The sequence below is a fragment of the Cladophialophora immunda genome, assembly GCF_000835495.1.
Source record: "Cladophialophora immunda strain CBS 83496 unplaced genomic scaffold supercont1.2, whole genome shotgun sequence".
In the NCBI taxonomy this organism is placed as follows: domain Eukaryota; kingdom Fungi; phylum Ascomycota; class Eurotiomycetes; order Chaetothyriales; family Herpotrichiellaceae; genus Cladophialophora; species Cladophialophora immunda.
This window is the reverse complement of record NW_015622542.1, coordinates 5,636,521-5,656,358: the sequence shown is the minus strand read 5'-3', so window position 1 is coordinate 5,656,358 and position 19,838 is coordinate 5,636,521. Positions and strand designations below refer to the sequence as shown.

The following is a 19,838-nucleotide window of genomic DNA, read 5'->3' as shown; positions in this document are numbered from 1 at the left end:
AAGACGCGATTCCAGCACGCGGAAAACGCGTTGAGTGCGTCATTCATTATCGACAACGCCTGGGGGCGGAGAACTGCGACAATGCGATGAAGAGCGTTCGATCGAAGGGCGTCGACTTCTTGCAGCATATGATATGCAGCAGCACGTGGAAAGGATCGTATTATCATCGCTATGTAGAGAAGCCGTGCTTTCCCCTTCTCCTAACCACCTCCTTGGCTTGAGACAAAGAGAGCAACTAATAGATTCAAGGCTACCAAGGCAAAGATGTCCACGGTGATCCTCGGCGGAGGTATCATCGGCCTCTCGACGGCGTATTACCTCTCGCTGGCGCGGGCCTCGTCGTCGCCTGCCAAAACAATTCATATCATCGACTCCTCGCCCGCACTGCTCGCCTCGGCCAGCGGCTTTGCGGGCGGATTCCTCGCCGCCGACTGGTTCAGCCCGCCCGTGGCGTCGCTGGGCGCGCTCTCGTTCCGCCTGCACCGCGAGCTGGCCGAGAAGCACAACGGTCCGCGCAGGTGGGGGTACGCCGGCAGCCACACGTACAACCTGAGCGTCGACGAGCGCGTGGCTGCGAAGAAGTCGACAGCCACGGACAGGAAGGGCGATTGGTTGCGCGAAGGGACCAGTCGGGCTGAGGCGGCGGGATCGTCGAATCCTGATGCCGGCGGAAGGGACAGTACCGGTGGCGGTGGCGCTGGGGGCGAGATGCTCAACCCGGACGGATCGCCTGCCGTGTGGACTCCTCAGCCCGGTGGGACACTCGAGACGATCTCAGGGCCAGAGAGTTGTGCGCAGATCGAGCCCCGTGAGCTGTGCGAGTTCCTGCTCGACGAGTGCAAGAAGAGAGGCGTCCAGGTCCATCTCTCGACCAAGGCGACGGGTATCCTTACCGACGATGACGGATCCCTGAAGGGGATCAAATTGCAGTCCACAAGCAATGCCGACGACGTCGATACCAGGGAGCTCGAGTGCAAAGACATCCTCATCTCCGCAGGCGCATGGACCCCGAGGGTCTTCAAGACTCTGTTCCCCGAAAGCAAGCTGCAGATCCCCATCGAGCCGCTAGCCGGGCACAGCATCGTGGTCAAGTCGCCGCGGTACAATACGCCCTTTGTGGATGCCGCGAAGCGAAACATCGGCGGCGGCAGCGACAACTGGCTCTGCTACTCGATATACTGTGCCCCCGGGCGCCACTGGTCGTATGCCATGGAAGCATTCGCGCGGCTCGCCCGCAACGGCGAGGCGGAGATCTGGCTTGGCGGCCTCAACGACAGTTCCCTCCCGCTGCCCGAGCTGGCGAGCGACGTCAAAGCCATGATCGACCCGGAGAGCATCAAGTCGCTCCGCAAGACGACCGTGCAGTTGACGGGTCTCGCGAAGGAAGGCGATGAAGTCAACCAAGACGATCTCGAGACCGTCAGGGAGGGACTCTGTTTCCGGCCCGTCAGTCAGAGAGGGACCCCGGTGATCGGAAAGATACCTGAACACTTCCTCGGTCTGCGACCCGGGGAGGGCGGCGTGTGGATAGCATCTGGGCACGGTCCGTGGGGAATCAGTCTGAGTCTGGGGACGGGGTTTGTCATGGGCGAAATGATTTCAGGGGAGAAGCCGAGCGCAGATATCAGAGGACTTCTCATCGCCTAATTATCGACTATACAATTTCTACTTTTTGCGTCCAGTTCGATGTTTCTCCTTCCCACGCTGCTCCCTCGTATATCTTCTAAACTACCGTTGATACCAGCTCGCTGAATCTGACTGAACACCATCCCATCTAATGCAATACCTTTCTGGACTGTCGAATCAAGTGCTCGCCGCAAAAGGGGGCAACGTCGTCGTCACCGGCGCGGCACTGTTGGGACACACACACCCTCCATTCGCGCCAGTGCTGACGCTGGTAAGGGGAGGCGCGGTGCAGTGTGGGCTGGGTGTCCAAGCCTGCGTCGAGATCGTGCTCACCCCGGCAATCGTCTCGGCCTTCACCAGCACTGGAATCACCGCACCTGTGTTGAGCGAAAAGGATCGGTGCCCGAGGACTCTCAGGATCGAGCCGAGCTCTCCAGAGTGGGAGGTGAAGGACAAGTAAGTAGACTTGTCCGTCGAGAAGATGTTGTCGAGCAACGTCGTTGATCTTGCGTCCTGAGCCAAGTCGGTCTCCGCCGTGACACCGGTCCAAAGCTGATCGGTCTCTGGGAAGCCGGGCTCGAACTTGTACGTGGGGAACTGGGCGTGGATAAACGTCTTGTTGGAGCGGCGGTCGCACGTATGCTCCGAGATCGACTCCCTGAGCAGGGCCTTGACCGTCGGGATGAACGGCTCGTTTGGCGGCAACGGGAGGCCCGAGAATGTCAGGTTTGCGGTCGACAGGCACCGGTATAAGGGCGACACGTAGTACTTTTGCGGCGTGGGGATCTTCTGTTCTTGAATACGGGACAGCCAGAACTTGTTGGCGACAAGCGCTTGGGCGATTCCATTGTTGGTCAAGTGGGCATCGGACCATGTCGCCGTGGCATTGCCATCGAGAAGGGACCAGTAGCAGTTCCAGGCGGGAGTGCCATAGTAAGATTCGGCAGCGTTGTGCCAGCCTTCGCCATGGCGGCCCATGAACAGCAGTTTATACTGCACATTCGAGGGGGCGGACTTGGTGAGATTGGCAATGACTAGGGCGAATCTCTGCCACTGGGTCAATGATGCCGCGTTGGACGGGTCGGTTGGGTAGCTCTGGTTGATGAGACCGAAGTTGGTGGCGGTCTGGAGAGGAAGCATCATTAGAAAGGGATTTCCCTCATCTTTCTTCTCCTTCTTCGCAATTGCTTAGTATTTGCTCTTCACTTACATAGTCAAATGTGGTAGCATTGGTCGCATTGTCGTCTTGCAGGAAGTAGCCGGTCACAGTCGAGTATTGGATATAGGCAGAGACGGTAGAGAAAGCACTGCCGAGCAGCAAGGACGTTGCGAGACGCACCATGGTGGGACTTATGTAGAGGAGACTGTTGGGGGAGACGAAAGTAGTTCCAGGAGTGCAGTTGGCATGTCCCTGATACCTCTGAGACGAGCTTACCCTTGGTCCCTTTATATTGTCTGATGATGGCTCTTCTCGCAGTGGTACCGGGGCTCTAGGAAGGATTCCCAGGCCTCTCATAGGGTCCGTGATCAACAGGTCATCTTGTGCATTAGCCAATGCTACCTCAGCGTTGCTATGCTTCCCACGTTTGGTCGCTTCAGGATCTGGATGGAGAGCTCCCTTCTTTGCCAATCACATTGCATCTTCAACGGGCGTGCTTGGAGTATGTCTTTCCAAACCGAATTGGGCGTTGGGAGCATTTTCATCCGCCTCGTCTCTCTTGTTGTGGCAGGTTTGTCGAGATTGGAGACACCGTCGACGCCCTCCCGGCCTTCTTCCCTGTCTTCTGCTGATATACTCCGGGCTGCATGGTGGAATCGAAGGGTGGACGAGGGTGGACCATCCTTCCTTATACGATGAGAAGAAAAAGAATGGAATGTTCTTATTCTGACACACTTCTCGCACAGGCAGCATTCAAGGCTTCGTTCAAACTTTCCTGTTTTGTCCTCACACCCTTGTTAGAGAAGCTGAACCAAAAGGGTCAGTTCATGCCCAGGGTAAAGCGGCTTCCATTCGCCATGTAGGATCAAGCCGTATCTGTTGGACGTGGTTCTTGTTCATGAGTAAACTAGGTGGGTAAGCCAGAGAATGCGGCCTCTAACGAGAACTACAAGACAACTTTGTGAACGCCCCACGGAGGAGGAGGCTGGGTTGGGTTCTGCAATGCCCCGCCATGGAATCATGTTCTATCCGACTGACTGTATCATCATGGCTATCCGAGCTGCCACACTGACATACAGTCCACCTACTGGTGACACCCATTTGACACGCCGCGGGGCGCCCGTGCCCCGCGCAGTTGTGCTGTTTTCCACCCGGGCGGCTCGGTATTGCAAATCGTTCAGCCTCCTGACCTTACGGCAGATCTAACTCTCTATTATCAACTTAAAAACTCTCCCTTTTGGGGCGGGTAGCATCACGACAGACAGTGAGCAGCAATATTGTGCCATCGTGGACCATCACCCAAAGTCGACACGAAGAAGCTGCGACCAAATATGTCTCCTTCAGCGGCGACGGAGCCGGAGCCAAGGGCAACTGGCCATGAGACGATGTCATCACATCAATATACGGAGCTCAGTGCTAGAGCTCAAAAGGCAGTCGACGACTTCATCCCACCAGACGCCCTTGTTGAAGAACGAACCCGGCACTTTGCTTCCGTCCAGCCTCGAGCTGCTGACAAAGAAGGGGACAAGGAGACTCTGGACGGCGTGGAATTTACGCATCACTTTGTCGACGCTCCTGGGGACCATGAATTTGTGCGATTCCACTATGTCGAGGCCGGGCCTGCATCTGGCGAGGTGGTGGTGTTCCTCCATGGCATCCCCGATTCCTGGTACCAATGGCACCATCAAATGGCAGCGTTGGCCACGACTTATCGTTGCATCGCCCCGGATCTAAAAGGGTACGGACAGTCTGAGAAGAAAGCGGGAGACTACCGCCACGAAGGCGCAGCAGACAACCTGTTCGCCATGTTTCAGACTATTGGAATTACCGCTACCAAGTTCAACATGATCACTCACGATCGAGGCACGGTACAAGCCGACTATATCGTGGCTAAGCATCCTGAAGCCGTCTTGCGCTATGGACGAGGGGAGCAACACCTCCATCATTTCAATCCTGTCCTTGCTCCGCAAGGTGATATCTTCATGAACGCCCCCTGGACTGGTATTATGGAGGATCCCAAACGGTTCGTCGTCTGGGTCTATACCTGGATCGCGAAGTTGCCAATCCCAGACGACCAGTTCTCCCGCATTATCCAGGAATATTGTTATCCGCAGATCCCGCGCGCGGTTCCACGGTATTTCAACTCGTCGACTTTCCGCGCCGAATGGCTCGATCGCCGCAACCGGCTCTTGGCAATGTGGAAGTGCCCGGTCATGATCATGCAGGGCTATGAGAGTCGAACCCAGCCGCGTGAGTTCTACGAGGGCGCGAGGGACTACATTCCGAATGCCAAAGAAGTGCGCGTCAAATACATGCCGGGAGGCCACTTTTGGACGATGGAGAGTCCCGACGAAACGACAGAAGCCATCAAGGAACTACTCGCCATCCCCGCTTAGACGGGTAATAGTGGCTGTTCTAGTTCACACGAAGGTATTCATAGTGGGGGATATCTGTCTGTCGATTGCCTGGTCTTTACATAGGGAATCATTTGGATTATTTGATCTTGACCTACTTCCCCCGCGCCAACACGTTATTCCTGAGAAACCTTTGAAGCGAATCAAATCTCTTTGACACGTCCAACGCTGTAGATCTCAAATGTTACCTGTCGTCAGCTGTAATTCAGAGCGTCGCGTGTCGCCGGAGAGGCAGTTTCCGATCGAAGTCGGCGAAGAGTCGGTATTGGCAACAGGCATTCAATCGCCACAGACTATTTACCAACGCTATTCTTCTACTCAGCGTGTCCCATCCTCTATCCAAACAGCGTGAAGCGCCGCAGACTGCTCGTCGACGGGGCAGACTGGAATGACATCAGCCCCTTAATCGAGCGTTGCCCCGTCTTGTCGCCCCGCAAACCGGGGTAACGAGTACACACCTCCATGTTCCTCTGAAATATGGGGCAGGGTAGATGAACTATCTGGGCCAGAGGTGCATCTCCAGGAACTGTACGAAGCCAGAGAGCTCCTGTCAGAGATTCGGGGAAATGGTGGACATTCGCTGGGAGTTATTACGGGCTCCGGCCGCCAGAACGCTGCTGCTGACGGCATTGCTCGTCACCGTGATTACTGTTGTTTTCCTCGTGCGACTGGGCATCGCCAGTAGACGACCCAAGAACTTCCCACCAGGGCCGGCAGGACTTCCAATCATCGGTGAGGTCAGCCTGGTCGTCGTGCCGGATCGCGCCTCGCAAGAGCAATCTGTTGACTGACGGTTGACTGGCCAGGGAACTTGCACCAGATTCCGCCAGCAAAGTCCTTTCTCAAGTAATGATCGAGTCCCTGCACGCTTTTGTGCTTCTGTTCTCTCAAAGCTAACACGAGCCCTCAGATTCCACGAGCTCAGCAAGGAGTATGGGCCGATCGTCGGGCTCAAATTCGGCCCGCAGAACGTGGTTGTGCTGAACCACTATCAGCCTGTCAAGGAGTATGTCTCTCAGCCTTGAGTTGTATATGTTATATTCCCCTTATTCATGGGCCGGTCTAGACTATTTGACAAGAGAGGATCGATCTATTCGAGTCGACCGAAGAGTTACATCGCGCACGAGCTGTTATTCCCCAACAAAATCCACATTCTGCTGAACGAATACGGCCCTGAATGGCGGTTGATGAGGAAGGTCGCACAGTCGTTTCTCAACGCCAACTCGATCCAGAAGATTGTGCCGATCCAGGAAGCCGAGGCGACGCAGACCTTGTACCAGATCATGAACGACCCGGCGGGGTACTACCAGTACATCCGGCGCTATTCTGCCGCGGTCGTCCTCGCGTCGGTGTACGGACAGCGCGTCCCAGACCCGCAATCGGCCAAGATCCAGGAGATCTACTGCATCATGGAGCGGTTCCTGGCCCTCATGGAGCCTGGCGCGACGCCTCCGGTCGACGCCGTCCCCTTGCTGCAGTACCTGCCGGACTGGCTCAGCTGGTGGAAGCGAGAAGCAAAGGCCATCCGCCGGGACGAGAAGAAGCTGTACGCCGCGCTGGTCGATGAAACGAGGATTAAGTTGAACCAGGGTAAAAGTCCAGATTGTTTCTTGATCCACATGTTTGAGGACCAGAGGAAGCATGGCATCAGTGATGAGTGGCTTGGATACATTGCCGGTCTATTTGTAAGACTCGAACCCAGACTGAATGTCATTTTGTCGCTCTTCGTTTCAACTCAAGCTCGTTGTACCAAAAGCTTTTGAAGCGAGCTCGGTTTCTAACTGGGTCATAAAATTACAGATGGAAGCCGGATCGGACACGACCTCTTCAAGCATCTTGGATTTCATCCTGGCCATGATCTCTCACCCGGATATCCTCAAGAAGGCTCAGAAGGAGATCGACGCCATTTCACCTCGGGATCCTCCCACCTACGAGGCCGTCAAAGACAACGCGTATCTAAACGCTCTCATGCAAGAGGTACAATATCCAGTTCCCGTGTCTCACGTAGAGGTTTCATTTTCTGGCTTTTGATCGAGATAGAGCTCCTATGCTAATCTATATTTTTGGGGACGACTACAGACGTTACGATGGCGGCCTGTCGCTCCAGGCGGTATCCCACATACGCTGATCCAGGATGATTCGTACGAGGGCTACTTTCTCCCCAAAGGGACCATGCTGTTTGCCAATGCCTGGACCATTCATCGGGATCCGGCCGAGTATATGTCGCCCGACGAGTTCGTGCCGGACCGGTGGCTCGGCAATCGATATGGCATAATCGGGGAGGAGATCAGGGAAGAAGGGAGACGAGAAATGTACGGGTTCGGCGCGGGACGGAGAGTTTGCTCTGGTCAGACCATGGCAGAGAATTCAATGGTACGTCCCCTGCCATCCCTCTGCTTCTTTTTTTGGTTGTTTGTGGTGCTAACTACGGACCCCTGTTGGCCGGTTTGTTTCCAGCTTATCAGTATGAGTAAATTGCTGTGGTTCTTCGACATGTCTGCCACTGGGGGCCCTGTCGATACCAATGTCGAAACGGCTTTTACCAAAGGCTTCTTGACGGCACCCAAGAAATTTCCAGTCGCTTTGAGACCACGGTCGCAGGAGAGAGCTGAGATTCTCCGCAAGGAATTCCAGCAAGCAGACGAGTTTCTGTCTCGCTACGACTAAAAAACCGAGCACCGGAGATATGTAAAGACCAGGTGCGCATTGCGGTGAATGAAGATGCAGTAAACAAATATCCATCAACAGTTTGATCTTATTCCTCATTAGATTTCCTTCTCACATCTGAATCTCAAAAAAAGCGGGACGTTTTGAGAAGTAAGCATGTGAGAAGAATTTCATCGTATACATTGAGAGGCGGGGAATTATGTTGTAAATGGGTGGTATCTCCATGTTCCTGGGTTGTGTGGTTCTGCTATCTTCTGACAAATGTAGATACACTGGAGTTACTTTGTCAATAAGCTGAGCAACTATATTCACTTCGCCCAATCCTCCCGCCATCAACTTCGAAATTCGACTTCTGTAAGCGTATCTGTAAGACGGATGTCTATCGCTGAGATTATCCTGCTCTTTTTGCGAGAGATTTCGGAGATGGTCCCTCTTGCCAGAGGCTCTAGCATTGTTCTCGTAAATGAGGTAGATGAGCTAGACAATAGCCGAGACTTGCGCGGGGATGATCGCGCTAAGAGAGACGGAGAACCCAGTCAGATAGCCTGGTGCTTCGAAGGATAGGTAGATGTTGCTGCCCAGCACGCTTCCACAGTTTCCCAGGGCGAGAATGGCCGCAGAGACGATACCGCGCTTTTTGCTCCCTAGTATGTTGTTGTTCATCCAGGTCAAGGATAGGGCGATGGCCGCGAAGCAGTCGCCCACGGCGAAGAACAATGCCATGTAGCGTATGCTCACTGCGATATGACTTTGTGCGATGAGCAGCGCATAGCCGATGACGGAAAAGCACAGAGGTACGCAGAAAAAAAGCCAGCGTCGCTGCACCTTGTCCGACACGAATCCGTTCACGATGGAAAACGCCCATCCAACTAGCCAGATTAGAATGCTCATATACTGAGCCTTGAGGGAAGTCCAGCCCAGCTGCTCTAGGATACTAGGTAGGAAGAACGAAGACGAACTGCCGGTGACGGCGGTGCCGAAATACATCAGGCTACTTTCCGCAAGAAACAGTCAGCTTCCAATTCATTCACCGACATTTTGTACAGGGAGACAGAGAGACATCGGCATAAATGGACAGGACGCACCAGAAAAGAACCTTCGGGTTGGTGATTGTATCTTTCAGAATTTGCAGAGTCGATTTCGTCTCCACGTATTCGCCCATGTCTCTTGCAAGTTTAGTAAGGAGGACCGTTCGTTCATTTTCGCTTAAGAACTTGGCCTGCTCGGGCCAGTCGGGCAAGATAAACAGGGCCAGGACCCCTATGAAACAGGTGGCGATGGTTTCGATGATAAAGATCCATCTCCAGGCTCTCTGTAGCCAGCCACACCATCCATGTGGGCGATGACATAAGCAAGGAGCTATGCACTACGTCAGTGTCTGGTTCTTTGAATGTGTGATAAGGGAAGTTACTCTTCCAAATGCGCTGGAGATCGTGCCTGCAGATTACCACAAGCTCATGCGCGTATGTAGCTCGTATCGGGTGTAGTACATGGCCATCAGGTAAACAAAAGGGGGTACACGCACTTGTATCAAAGACGACCTCTTTAGCCGACTAAGCTCCACTCCCTTGAGGTCAAGAACTGGGGTACATATTTGCGGGGCACCATTGTAGTGTTTGTCTCCCCCCACAAACCTCACAGTGTCTACTCTCAGCCTTGAACCTGGCTGGAGTGGAAGCATCGAAAATGCAGGGCGCTAAACACTGCCTCTGCTCAGCAACCTCGCTGCGTTTACGAGCAACTTCTAGGCTGACGGCATATACTAGACATTTGTTCCGGGCTTAGAATAAATAGACGGATCTAGAGCTGCCTCAGGGTTGTCCGAAGACCTGTTGCAAGGGTCCAACAGCGAAGAAAAAACCCCGCCCCCTTATAATCATTTTTCACCATGCCTTCCGAACTTACGGCACTACAAGATGAATTGCTCATTGCCAGGCTGCTGGTACGAGAGCGGTGGTATCGCGATACGAATCAATGGGAGCAATTGCGTTTATGCTATCATCCCAACGACACGAAGACTCGTATCACCATCTCCTGGTACAGATTGTTTTCCTTCACCTCTTGTTATCCCGCGACTTACAGAAGTACCCCGCTATAGGATAGATGACACGGCCGACGGTTTTGTCCAGGGCTCTAGAGAAATGGCGAACAAAGGCACGACCGCCATCCATTCCATGACTCCAGCCGAAATCTCCGTTCGGCAGGGAAAAGCTCTGGCGGAGGCCTCGGCCAGCATTATGATTCGCTTCAAGGTCGACGGCCATGAATATGAGTTATTCTCGTACTGTCGCCTGACGTATCGACTTTCTCAAGTTGAGAAGGAAGGGTGGAAAATCAATGAGCTCACTGTAATTTACGTGAGGGACATGGTGGTGCCGGTTACCCCTTCGGCGTCGAGCTTCTCTCCTGAGGTCACAGGGTATCGGGAGAGCTATAAGTTCCTCTCGTGGACTCTCGAGCATCGGAATATTCCCATCTCGCAGGAACTGCCTGGCGTGGATCGGCCCGATAGCATTGTTCAGCTTAAGGAAGAGCAGGGCCGCTGGCTATCGTCGCCGTAACACTCTCTGTTCGAGCAATACTATTTGTGGTAGAACACTTTCTTTAAACTTTGCAGCCTGTGCACTCTACCTTTTCGATACTCTGAGCGACTGTTAGCGGACGCTGAGAAGGATCGCAGCTGTTTCGCCACGTTTTGATATATTCGTTGATAAGGCGTGGTGTAATACCGTCCAATATCACCGCCGCCTACCGGGGAACCATAGTTCTCCTTCCCTCCATCATCTCAATCCACTCCGGCTTCTGCATTGCCCAGGTACCGTACGATTTCAACTTGTCAGGAATTAGCCCGTCCCGACCGACGTCCGTCATGCGCGCGATGAAAACAACCAGATGCGCATCCAAAGCCGTAGGTTGAGAGCCAAATATCCAACTCTCCGCCTCGGCCATGTGCCCTTCCAGCGACGCAAGCAACGTCTTGGCTTTTTCCTCATTCTCTGCCGTCACAGCGGGCACCATGCCACCTGATTTATCACGCTTGATCCTGACTATAAATCAATGCACAGCCCTTGTTTCAGCGAGACGGAATGAGACACTTACACGCCAAGTTTGAATTCTAACGCCTTCCGATACCGATCTGAAATGACCGGGCTATCTAGTCGGCGCTCCACAGCGGCCTCAAATCCTCGGGCGATTTGAGGTCGACCAGGGAAAGACAAGGAAAAATAGTTCAGAGCGTGCAAATCAATCAGATACTGACGGATCGCAGCCTCGTGCTCACTGGGCATCAGATCGGGATATCGCGAGGCTAACCAGAAGGTAATCTCGAGACTGTCCGCAATCGGGGCTTCCAGAAGAGTCGCATGAGCTAGCACGGGTACCTGGTCCGAGTGTGAGTAATGCTTCGATACCGACGTTGCGAATGTTTTCCCTACGCACCTGGCCGTGGTCGTTAATGTTAACGAGGAAGTCCTCCTCCAACTGTTCTTCGTTGAATATGTCGACCAGCTTCGTGTCCACGTGGATTCTCTCCTCGGGACGATAGGGAGACCCTCTTTGTCTTAAAGTGTATAACACCATCAGGGAACATATTGAGTACGGATTGTAGTATAGCAAGTAGTTGGCATCTTGGGCCTCCATTTTGACGCGGCTTGCTTCTGGTCGCGGCTTGCTTCTGGTCGCGGTCTGTTGCAAACTTGCTGCCGACTAGAGCAGGAGTCTGGCTATATGGCCCGCTGAAGACGATATAAAGAATCAACAACCAGTACGGAGCACTCGACCCCACGACGGAGCGCATCTGGAGGCGGGGGGCGGGGACGTGCCATCTTTGCGGGGCAACCGAGAGATTGCCGAGCCCCAGCTGCTCGTATTTGGCCCACCAGCCTCAGCATGGTGGCCAGAACTGGGCATCTCAAGCTGGCACGATTCACAGATTGCCGACAACCACTTCAACGCTGCTCGTTCAGCAAAACTCCGCAACCTCCATGGCCAGCGTCACTCCGCCCCGATCTCAGGGCCGAGATGCTACTGCACGGACCACCACTAGGCTTTGTTCACATTGTGACAAGGAGTTCTACAAGCTTGACCACTTGCGACGCCATCTCAGGTCACATACCAAAGAGAAGCCATTCGCTTGTGAGATATGCGGGAAGAGATTCAGTCGATCGCAAGTCACCGACAAGGACCCCGGTCCACCCAGTTCCACGAACTAACATTACCCTTAGAGACACTGTTCTGCGACATTACTCGGTCCATCAGCGTCCAACTCCCCAGCCCCGTAGCACGAATAAGACGAGCCGCACGCCGGGGGCCTGGAGACAGACACAGTCAGATGTTCTACAGGAATCGCTTGGTGAGTGAAGCTTGGAATTATAGCCTGGATAGATCTGCTAATAAGGATGGTGATTCTCAGCGCCTCGTCCTGTGACGAGCCCAAGCGTTCAGCAAGCAGGGCTGGAAGCATCAGACCCTAGCCTTTCAGAAGAATCAACGCGCATGCAATTCTCAGGCGTCGAGCATGTCCACGAGGCAGAACGTCCCTTGCTCAACGAAGGGGCTTACCTGATGCCATCTACCACAGACTCCCGTGGCCCTGAGATGGAAGTCGCTCCCTCCTGGCCACTCAACGCCGTTAGCTCAAGTGATCAATTTCAAACGATTCAGAATGACTTTGACCCCCACCTGCGACACGGCTTGGCTGACACATCCGAGTTTGCCCTGAATCCGTCTCCTCACGATTTTGAGGAGGATGGTATTGCTTGGGGAAACTTCGATGTCGGCGACCTCGACTGGAATCTCCTTGGATCTTTCCCAATTGATAGCGCAGAGTATCACCCTGCTCTCCCAGACAACCCCGAAGCAGCGAGAGTGCCGCCGGTAGGAGCAGTCACTCGGACACATTCAACGGCCACGGTGGTCGAACGCTCATGGTATACAAAACTCGAGACAAGCAATGCCACGCGGGCGAATTCATCCGAGAACAGCAACCCCTCAGGCCCTGCCAGCCCTGGGAACGAAGGAGCTCCACGTACTGAAATGAGTGAAGAGTATCGCCAGGGCCTATCAAGCAGACTTCGTCCGAGATGGCCAGAAGAACCGCTGCCATCGATTGAGTTCCTGGTGAGCTGGTGCACAAGGTCCCCAGTCTCCAGCGGCTCGCTGACGTGCTATCCGCTCAGAAAATGTGCATCCAGATGTATTTCACCCGAGCGAATCCGGCACTACCCATCCTCCACGCTCCTACATTCCGTCCAACGACCGAAAATGGCGGCCTATTGCTCTCAATCTGCTCTATCGGTTGTCTTTTCCTGGGCACGTCGGAATCGGCTCATTACGGGTCGCTGCTCTTTGAGAGGCTTCTACGCGCCATGATGGCGTCGGTAAGAACAGAAGCCCGTGGAAATTACAGGCCCGGACACTCGCTGATCCGAATTGATAGTGGGACTCGATTCAGACACGCCATAAAGAAGAGACCGTGCCCATGGTCCAGTTGGCACTTCTTGGACAGACCTTTGGCATATTATCCGGAGTATGTCATGACTTGATGGCTTACTGGTCAATCGAATCAGGCACTTATCAACAACGTGCAGAAGCCTCGCCACCTTGCCATAGTTTCGGCCTTTCACGGGACAGTCATCTCGGTATGTTCTGAAGTTGGCAGTAAATGCCTTGAAAGTGCATCGGACACTGACAACGATCTTAGTGGGCCAGAAGGGCAGACATGTTCAAAATTGAGAACGATAAGCCTGATATCCGAGGTCTCTCGGGCTCTCAATTGATGGAAGCATGGAGGAAATGGGCACGTAAAGAAGAAATGAAGCGGTACCGACCTTTTGTGCATTGCTGAGGTATCTTTTCTCTCTCAACCATGCTAACTCTTCGCTCCACAGTACTGCTTTGGCCATTTTTATCCACGACGCGGAAATCACGGCTCTATTCCATCATGAGCCTTTTCTCCGGCATCGAGGAAATTGTATCCCTCTAGCTTGCCACTCGGACGCTTTCCTCGCAACCAATGTACACAACTGGGCACGCTTGATTCGTAATGATCCTTCCACGACTTCAAACAGCTTCATCTGCGACCACGCTGGCGCCGCGCGCCCTCCGCTCCTAAGAAATCACATCGCTGCCGCAAGTTGTTGCCACAGCGTCTTTACCGCCTACGCCGTCCTTCAGGGGATTGGTGCTTCCATTAGCGAAGACAGGATCGGCAACCAACATGACGAGATCTCGAGAGCAGAGCACCAAGCCGACCTGATTGTGTGGTATCAGATCTACGGGGTGGCAATCAAAGCCGAGAATGATACGCTGCTCCTCATGGCGCTGTGGTACTGGACATGCATGTCAAATTTTGTCGATCTCCATCGCCTGGAGCTAGCGGTCGGAAAGCAAGGTCCCATGGAAGCTGCATCGCACACCTCTTACGTACACGGGTGGACAAGGTCAGTCGAAGCCAGGAGATGTCTGATGCATGCCTTCCTTCTACAAAAGAACTTGGAAGAGCTCTCCTCGAGGCGGGTGGTTGCCATTCACGTCCCGAGAGCGTTGTTCTCGGCGGCCATCGTATGGGCGACATTTCTCAACTCGTTGTCAGTTTTTCCGCCCGACCCAGCCCCCGACGGTGCCCTAGATTTCCCAGAGCTCAAGCTACTGGGCATTAATTTTGCTCACCAGTGGCAAGACGTAATGGGTTTTCGGAAAGGTAACCTCTCTGCTATCAAAGCGTCGACCTTGTGTACGCTGGCCGACACACTCAAGCAGATTGGATATTGGGAGATCTCGCGCAAGTTTAGCAGTATACTTGCCCTGTTGATCCACGGAGGAACCGACGATGATATGGTACGAGGGTGAAAGTTTCCTCTCGCTGGGTCCTTAATCATCAGCCGATTGACGAGGTAATATCCCATTTTGTTCGGCAAACCCGAGACATGTCATTCAAACAAATTTTCCGTTTCGATGCCTAGCCTATTTGAATCTGTCCTGATCAGGGATCTCCTTCTATTGCATTGCACCGTACTGTGCCTCACGAATTGTAAATCCCGCAAGCATGCGTCACTATCGGGTTAGGAGTGTGGCGGGCGTCATTACTACCCGAGCTAATAGAGGGGACTTTGACAAGATGGACCGTGGCCGGACACCAAACCTATCCAAGGCTAGATGCAGGTAGTAATACGAGGTTGAACAGATCAATCGTGGTGGATCCGAGGTGATCGCGTTATTACTCAGGCCTTTTACCGGTGGCGAGTTGACAGTATTCAGCGCGACATCGACATCGACATCGGCGGGTAGGTCTACTAGATGAACCCCTTGAATGTTCCCTTCTAACCCGACTTTAGAGAATACGAGCGACGAGACTCAGGATCTATACTTTGCCCAAAATACACAGCAGAGTGAATTTCCGAGAGCAAAGGCCGAATCCATTGAATATTCCGTCGATTTCGACAGCTATCAAGTTCCATCAGGCTTGACCGACGATCCAGTCGGAACTTATGTCAATTTGCTTGAGACATCACAATATCCAGAACGGTACCACGACTGTTGGGGAGCCGGAGTTTCGTGCTGTGTGAGGTTGTGAAATGCAATCTCAGGGAATATATTAACTGGGTGAGAAGGTGGCTCGATAACAAGGGGGTGGGCGCCGTGTCAGACATGACTGGTATGATAGACAAGGGATAGAGGACCACCGTTTCTAAGCCTAACGTGATATCCGTTGTGAATGGTGTCGATCTGATAGCAAACCGGATTTTCTTCTTTCATACACATAAGCCTGTGACCAGCAGCATTGACCGCGTCATTTGTTTGCGTAGCTACACCATCGCGTCCACTTCTCATGTAAGCAATCTGAATACCATTTCAGTCGATTCAAAATGGCAACCGGAACGGGACACATCAATAGCGAGGAGTACTTATCACTGGGACTTCCGAGGTTATTAGTTGAAGTCAAGGCTGTTGGTGGCTCGGTGGTACCTGTAGGATGTGGAGTGGGAGGGGGGGGGGCCGAAAGAGCTCACGCCACATACACTACTCTGAGATCCTGCAAATCACGCACCAGGCAAGAAGTCAATGCGGACTGTACTGTGACCCTGGGGCCAGGCAGCATCACTGATGGAGCCAAGATGGTTACCTTGGTATGCTCACATTCTGCCCGCCGCTACAAGGGCTGTCTGGCCTGTGGTTACCGCGGGTAGGCACTTGCAAACGATAATCAAAACACGGGATGAGCTCGTCAGATAGTCTGGACAGAGTAGCGACATGCCAAAGACGGTCCATGAGCCGACGGTAACCCTGATAACAATTCCAACAAGCCTGTCAGGCGGCGAGGTATATTTTCTTCCCTGCGGCCTGGATATTTGCTGATTCGATTGCCCTAGTATTTCTCCCTCAGTGGCGGTACGGTCGATGTGACCAAGCACAAGGTCGCCTAACTGCTTTCTGGAATGAGCGTAAATCCGATCATCCTCGACGCCGAGCTGTGCACGAACTTACCGCCATACCATTGGCTAAGCACGGGCGTCAGGAATCTCTATCAATGCGTTGAGGCACTCTGCTCTCTCGAGGGTACATTAAAGTCGGATCGCAAAGCCGAGGAAGACCTGAGGCTACTAATCCCGAGTCTACTCAAGTGCAAGCAAGCGAGGCACAAGTGTCAGATAGCCGTATCGTGCTCTGGGCTTACCGAGATCAGCTGCTGTTGTATCTAAGAAGGAGTAAAGAAAGATCGATGGAGCATAGAAAGCGAGAGAGAGATGAAAGAATCTGCAAAGTTCCTCGAGTTCACGAACAAGAATTAGACCACCGATGCGTCGGCACTTAAATGGAATTTTGGCTCTGAATGTTTCTTGGTACCCGCCTCTCACCTCAGTGACATGAATCAATGCAGAGCTTCGAAACCTCTCTCGAACTTCAATCTCATAGCCGTGTACCGGCAAAATTGACACCAGCAAGAGGAGCTTGTCGTGATCCAGACTTGGTGGTAATTTCTCTCCTTTTGGCCCGACTCAGACATTCGCTGTCGTCCTCCTCTCGAATGTAATAAGCCCAATCCGCGGTCCCGTCCACTTCGCATTGACTGTAACCATTTCCTAGCCAAGCGAATCTATTGCCATTGTATCGGACTCTGAAGTCTTCCCATCTGACTTCGCTCATCGCTTCGATGTAGTGGAGTGTTGAGCCGGGCCAGAGAGCTGTTACCGGTGCATCTGCTTGATTCGACTTGTACCAACTTCGACAAGGGTCGTTCCAAACAGTTTGCTTCATGAATTCGTCTTTGAAGCTGATGAAGTCATCGACGGCCTCTTTTGTCGGAGCGAAGCTGTGTATATTATGAGTTTGATATCGATCAATAATACGTAGCATCCAGTCTGCCTGACACTCGATCGCGGAAAGGACAGGGCCGTTACCGATGGGACAGTTAGGTCCGAGGAAAATGAGGTAATTTGGAAAGTCTGGTGCAGCAACGCCGAGGTACGACTTTGGTTCTTGACTCCAGACGTCCTGAAGGTTCTCGCCGGAAGGACCTATAAGGGGGAAACGAGGCTTGAACGTGGTGTCAAACCCAGTGGCGCAAGTTAAGACATCGACTGGGTACTCATTGCCGTCGCTACAGAGACAGCCTTTCTCAGTGATTTCCTGGATCTCTCCATATATAACAGAGACATTCGGCTTCGATAGGCTTTCGAGGTAGCCGACGCCAGGGGTTAATCTTCTGCCTTTATCTTCGTTAGTCTACAGGCGTCATCAGTTGGAGAGAATTACCTTACAGCCTAGTGACCAATCTGGAATCAACTTATCCTCGAGGTCCTTATTGTGTAGTTTTTCCTTCATCTGTTGTACCATGTACGCTCGTGTTTCTTTTTGCGTCTGTGTGTCTTTCAAGAATAACGAGAATTGTCCGCTTAGTCCCGTTTCAATATTCTTGCGATACTCAAGAAGGGCGCCTGGCTTATTGGCAAAGTCATGCAGCTCTTGAGGAGAGAATACGTGCTGCTCAAGGCCGTTGGTCGGCGACACATAGGTCGGTTCTCGAATGAAAGTTGTGACCTTCTTGACATAGGGTTGGATTGCTGGGAGGACCTGGATTCCGGACGATCTGACGAAAGTTTAGAATAGTATTCTAAGCTATTGCGATGTAGGGAAGTGGAATGCGCTAGTCTTACCCATTGCCAATTAGCCCGACATGCTTACCTGTGAGGTCGACTGAGGTATCCCAGTCGGCGGTATGCAGTAGTGTTCCTTTGTATCTATCCAAGCCGGGAATGGCAGGCCAGCGCCAGGCGTTCAAGATGCCGCCGGCGTTCACCAGAATGTCGGCATGGTCTTCGATGTGCCTGTTGTTCACGACATCAAGGACGCTTACCCGGTAGCCGCCTCGCTGTTCGTGCCAAACGGCTTTGGTAACTCGATGGCGAAACTTGCAATATTTCCTGAGGCCGTATTTTCGCGAAAAGTCGTCGAAGTACTTGAATATTTCACCGGACCCCGCATACACGGCCGACCAGTCGACTTTTGGCTCGAACGACCAAGTGTAGTTGTGCGAAGGTACATCGCATGCACATCTGTCATGATGTCAGCGTCTGAGAATTTCTCCTCTGCGCTTACAGCCTCCATACCCTGGGCTGTTGGTGGTGTAAGCAGCTACCAATTTCGCAAAGTCCGGGGACTGCACCCACTATTTATTTTCCCACCAAGTCCCAGCTACTTCTTGGTTCTTTTCATAAACTGTGAGCTCAAAGTTGCGAAAATGTTTCTGCAGTTTATATGCCAGAAGCAGACCTGAAGCTCCGGCGCCGATGCAAATGATCTTGACATGTCGCTCTGAGTGAATGGGCGCCTTGAGTCTCGACTGGGTGTCCGATTTTATAGGGCGATTAATTATGAAGTCGGCCATATTTAACAGACTTCAGGGTAGTGTTTGGAATGCTTCAAAACTACTCGCACGCAGCGGAGGTTGAATAGGTGCATCCAACTTTTCGCGGCTTGACCGGGTATCTGAGGCTCCGTCCTCGATTGTACCCTCAGCGATTAGCCTCTGCAGTGCTCGGAGTTCAAGATAAAGACCTAAATTTGCAGCCCAGTATTCGATTGCCGGAGCACTAGGCTCCGTATACTTATTGGAAAGCGGCAGAGCACAGAGGAACTCTGCGGGTATCGATATCCAGACGGGGAACCTGGACGGGTTTAGAACTCCGGTAAGTCTCTGACTGTGTGGGTATCTGCCTTGGTGCTGCTGACCGAGGACTCGACATTTGTTCCTTGACAAAGTCTAACCCCTAGTCCTTTAGAGACCGATGCCACAAGTCCCGGGTAGGCATGCGAAGATCTACTACGCGACTCAATTTAAAATGGCATCTTGTGCCTTTGTTAGGTGGACTGTCTAGGTGATACCCAATCTTGCGTCAGATTACCACGAAAATATTGAAGACGCTCGATCTATTTTGTCCTCGTGCTCTAGAGATAGTGCATACAATGATCTATACGTCCTCATTTCCTCCCATCAGTGTACCCACAAATGTGTCCGTGTCTCAATTTCTTTTGAAAGTCAACCCCGATGACACCGACTCTGGCAAACCAATTCTTCGCGACTTTGATGATCCAACGCAATATGTGACGTACGGCGGTATACGCCGACTTGCGTCCCAAGGTGCAGCCGGCTTGAAGTCCGTCTTGGGCATGAAGGAAGGCGACATCGTCTGTATCCTTGCAGGGAACTCGGCCAATTGGGCTGTTCTAGCCCATTCGATCATTTGGGGAGGTGGATGCTTCAGGTACGACCCTGGCAAGAAACTGCTGGCAAGCACGAACAAGTTTGACAGCCATATCCAGCGCGATCAATGTTCTGGCGACATCGCACGAGCTGGTCCACTACTTCAGTATTTCGGAGCCCACTATCATCGCAACCAGCCCCGCGCATCTTGACAAGGTCAACAAAGCGTTGATGATGTCTCCAGCCAACAGTCCACGGCCGAAAATCATCA

General features: G+C 52.8%; 5 protein-coding genes across 5 annotated transcripts; 3 read left to right on the top strand and 2 right to left on the bottom strand.

Annotated features, from left to right (window-relative positions):
* Positions 1-91: 91 nt before the first annotated feature.
* On the top strand, positions 92-1,647 carry PV07_04162 (uncharacterized protein; the record flags this gene model as incomplete). The annotated part of the gene is made up of 1 exon (XM_016390945.1): positions 92-1,647. Exon 1 carries the CDS (start codon positions 265-267, stop codon positions 1,645-1,647), a length of 1,383 nt encoding a protein of 460 aa, XP_016252847.1. The 5' UTR covers positions 92-264.
* A 156-nt stretch (positions 1,648-1,803) lies between these two features.
* On the bottom strand, positions 1,804-2,968 carry PV07_04161 (uncharacterized protein; the record flags this gene model as incomplete). The annotated part of the gene is made up of 2 exons (XM_016390944.1): positions 1,804-2,751; positions 2,837-2,968. 2 exons carry the CDS (start codon positions 2,966-2,968, stop codon positions 1,804-1,806), a joined length of 1,080 nt encoding a protein of 359 aa, XP_016252846.1.
* A 2,797-nt stretch (positions 2,969-5,765) lies between these two features.
* PV07_04160 (uncharacterized protein) lies at positions 5,766-7,866 on the top strand (the record flags this gene model as incomplete). Its single annotated transcript, XM_016390943.1, has 7 exons — positions 5,766-5,931; positions 6,006-6,045; positions 6,110-6,205; positions 6,266-6,884; positions 7,000-7,176; positions 7,279-7,572; positions 7,657-7,866. 7 exons carry the CDS (start codon positions 5,766-5,768, stop codon positions 7,864-7,866), a joined length of 1,602 nt encoding a protein of 533 aa, XP_016252845.1.
* A 477-nt stretch (positions 7,867-8,343) lies between these two features.
* Positions 8,344-9,028, bottom strand: PV07_04159 (uncharacterized protein; the record flags this gene model as incomplete). The annotated part of the gene is made up of 2 exons (XM_016390942.1): positions 8,344-8,860; positions 8,952-9,028. 2 exons carry the CDS (start codon positions 9,026-9,028, stop codon positions 8,344-8,346), a joined length of 594 nt encoding a protein of 197 aa, XP_016252844.1.
* A 3,434-nt stretch (positions 9,029-12,462) lies between these two features.
* Positions 12,463-14,715, top strand: PV07_04158 (uncharacterized protein; the record flags this gene model as incomplete). The annotated part of the gene is made up of 6 exons (XM_016390941.1): positions 12,463-12,984; positions 13,044-13,244; positions 13,304-13,393; positions 13,455-13,505; positions 13,568-13,686; positions 13,755-14,715. The coding sequence occupies 6 exons, from the start codon at positions 12,463-12,465 to the stop codon at positions 14,713-14,715; spliced, it is 1,944 nt and encodes a 647-aa protein (XP_016252843.1).
* Positions 14,716-19,838: the final 5,123 nt, after the last annotated feature.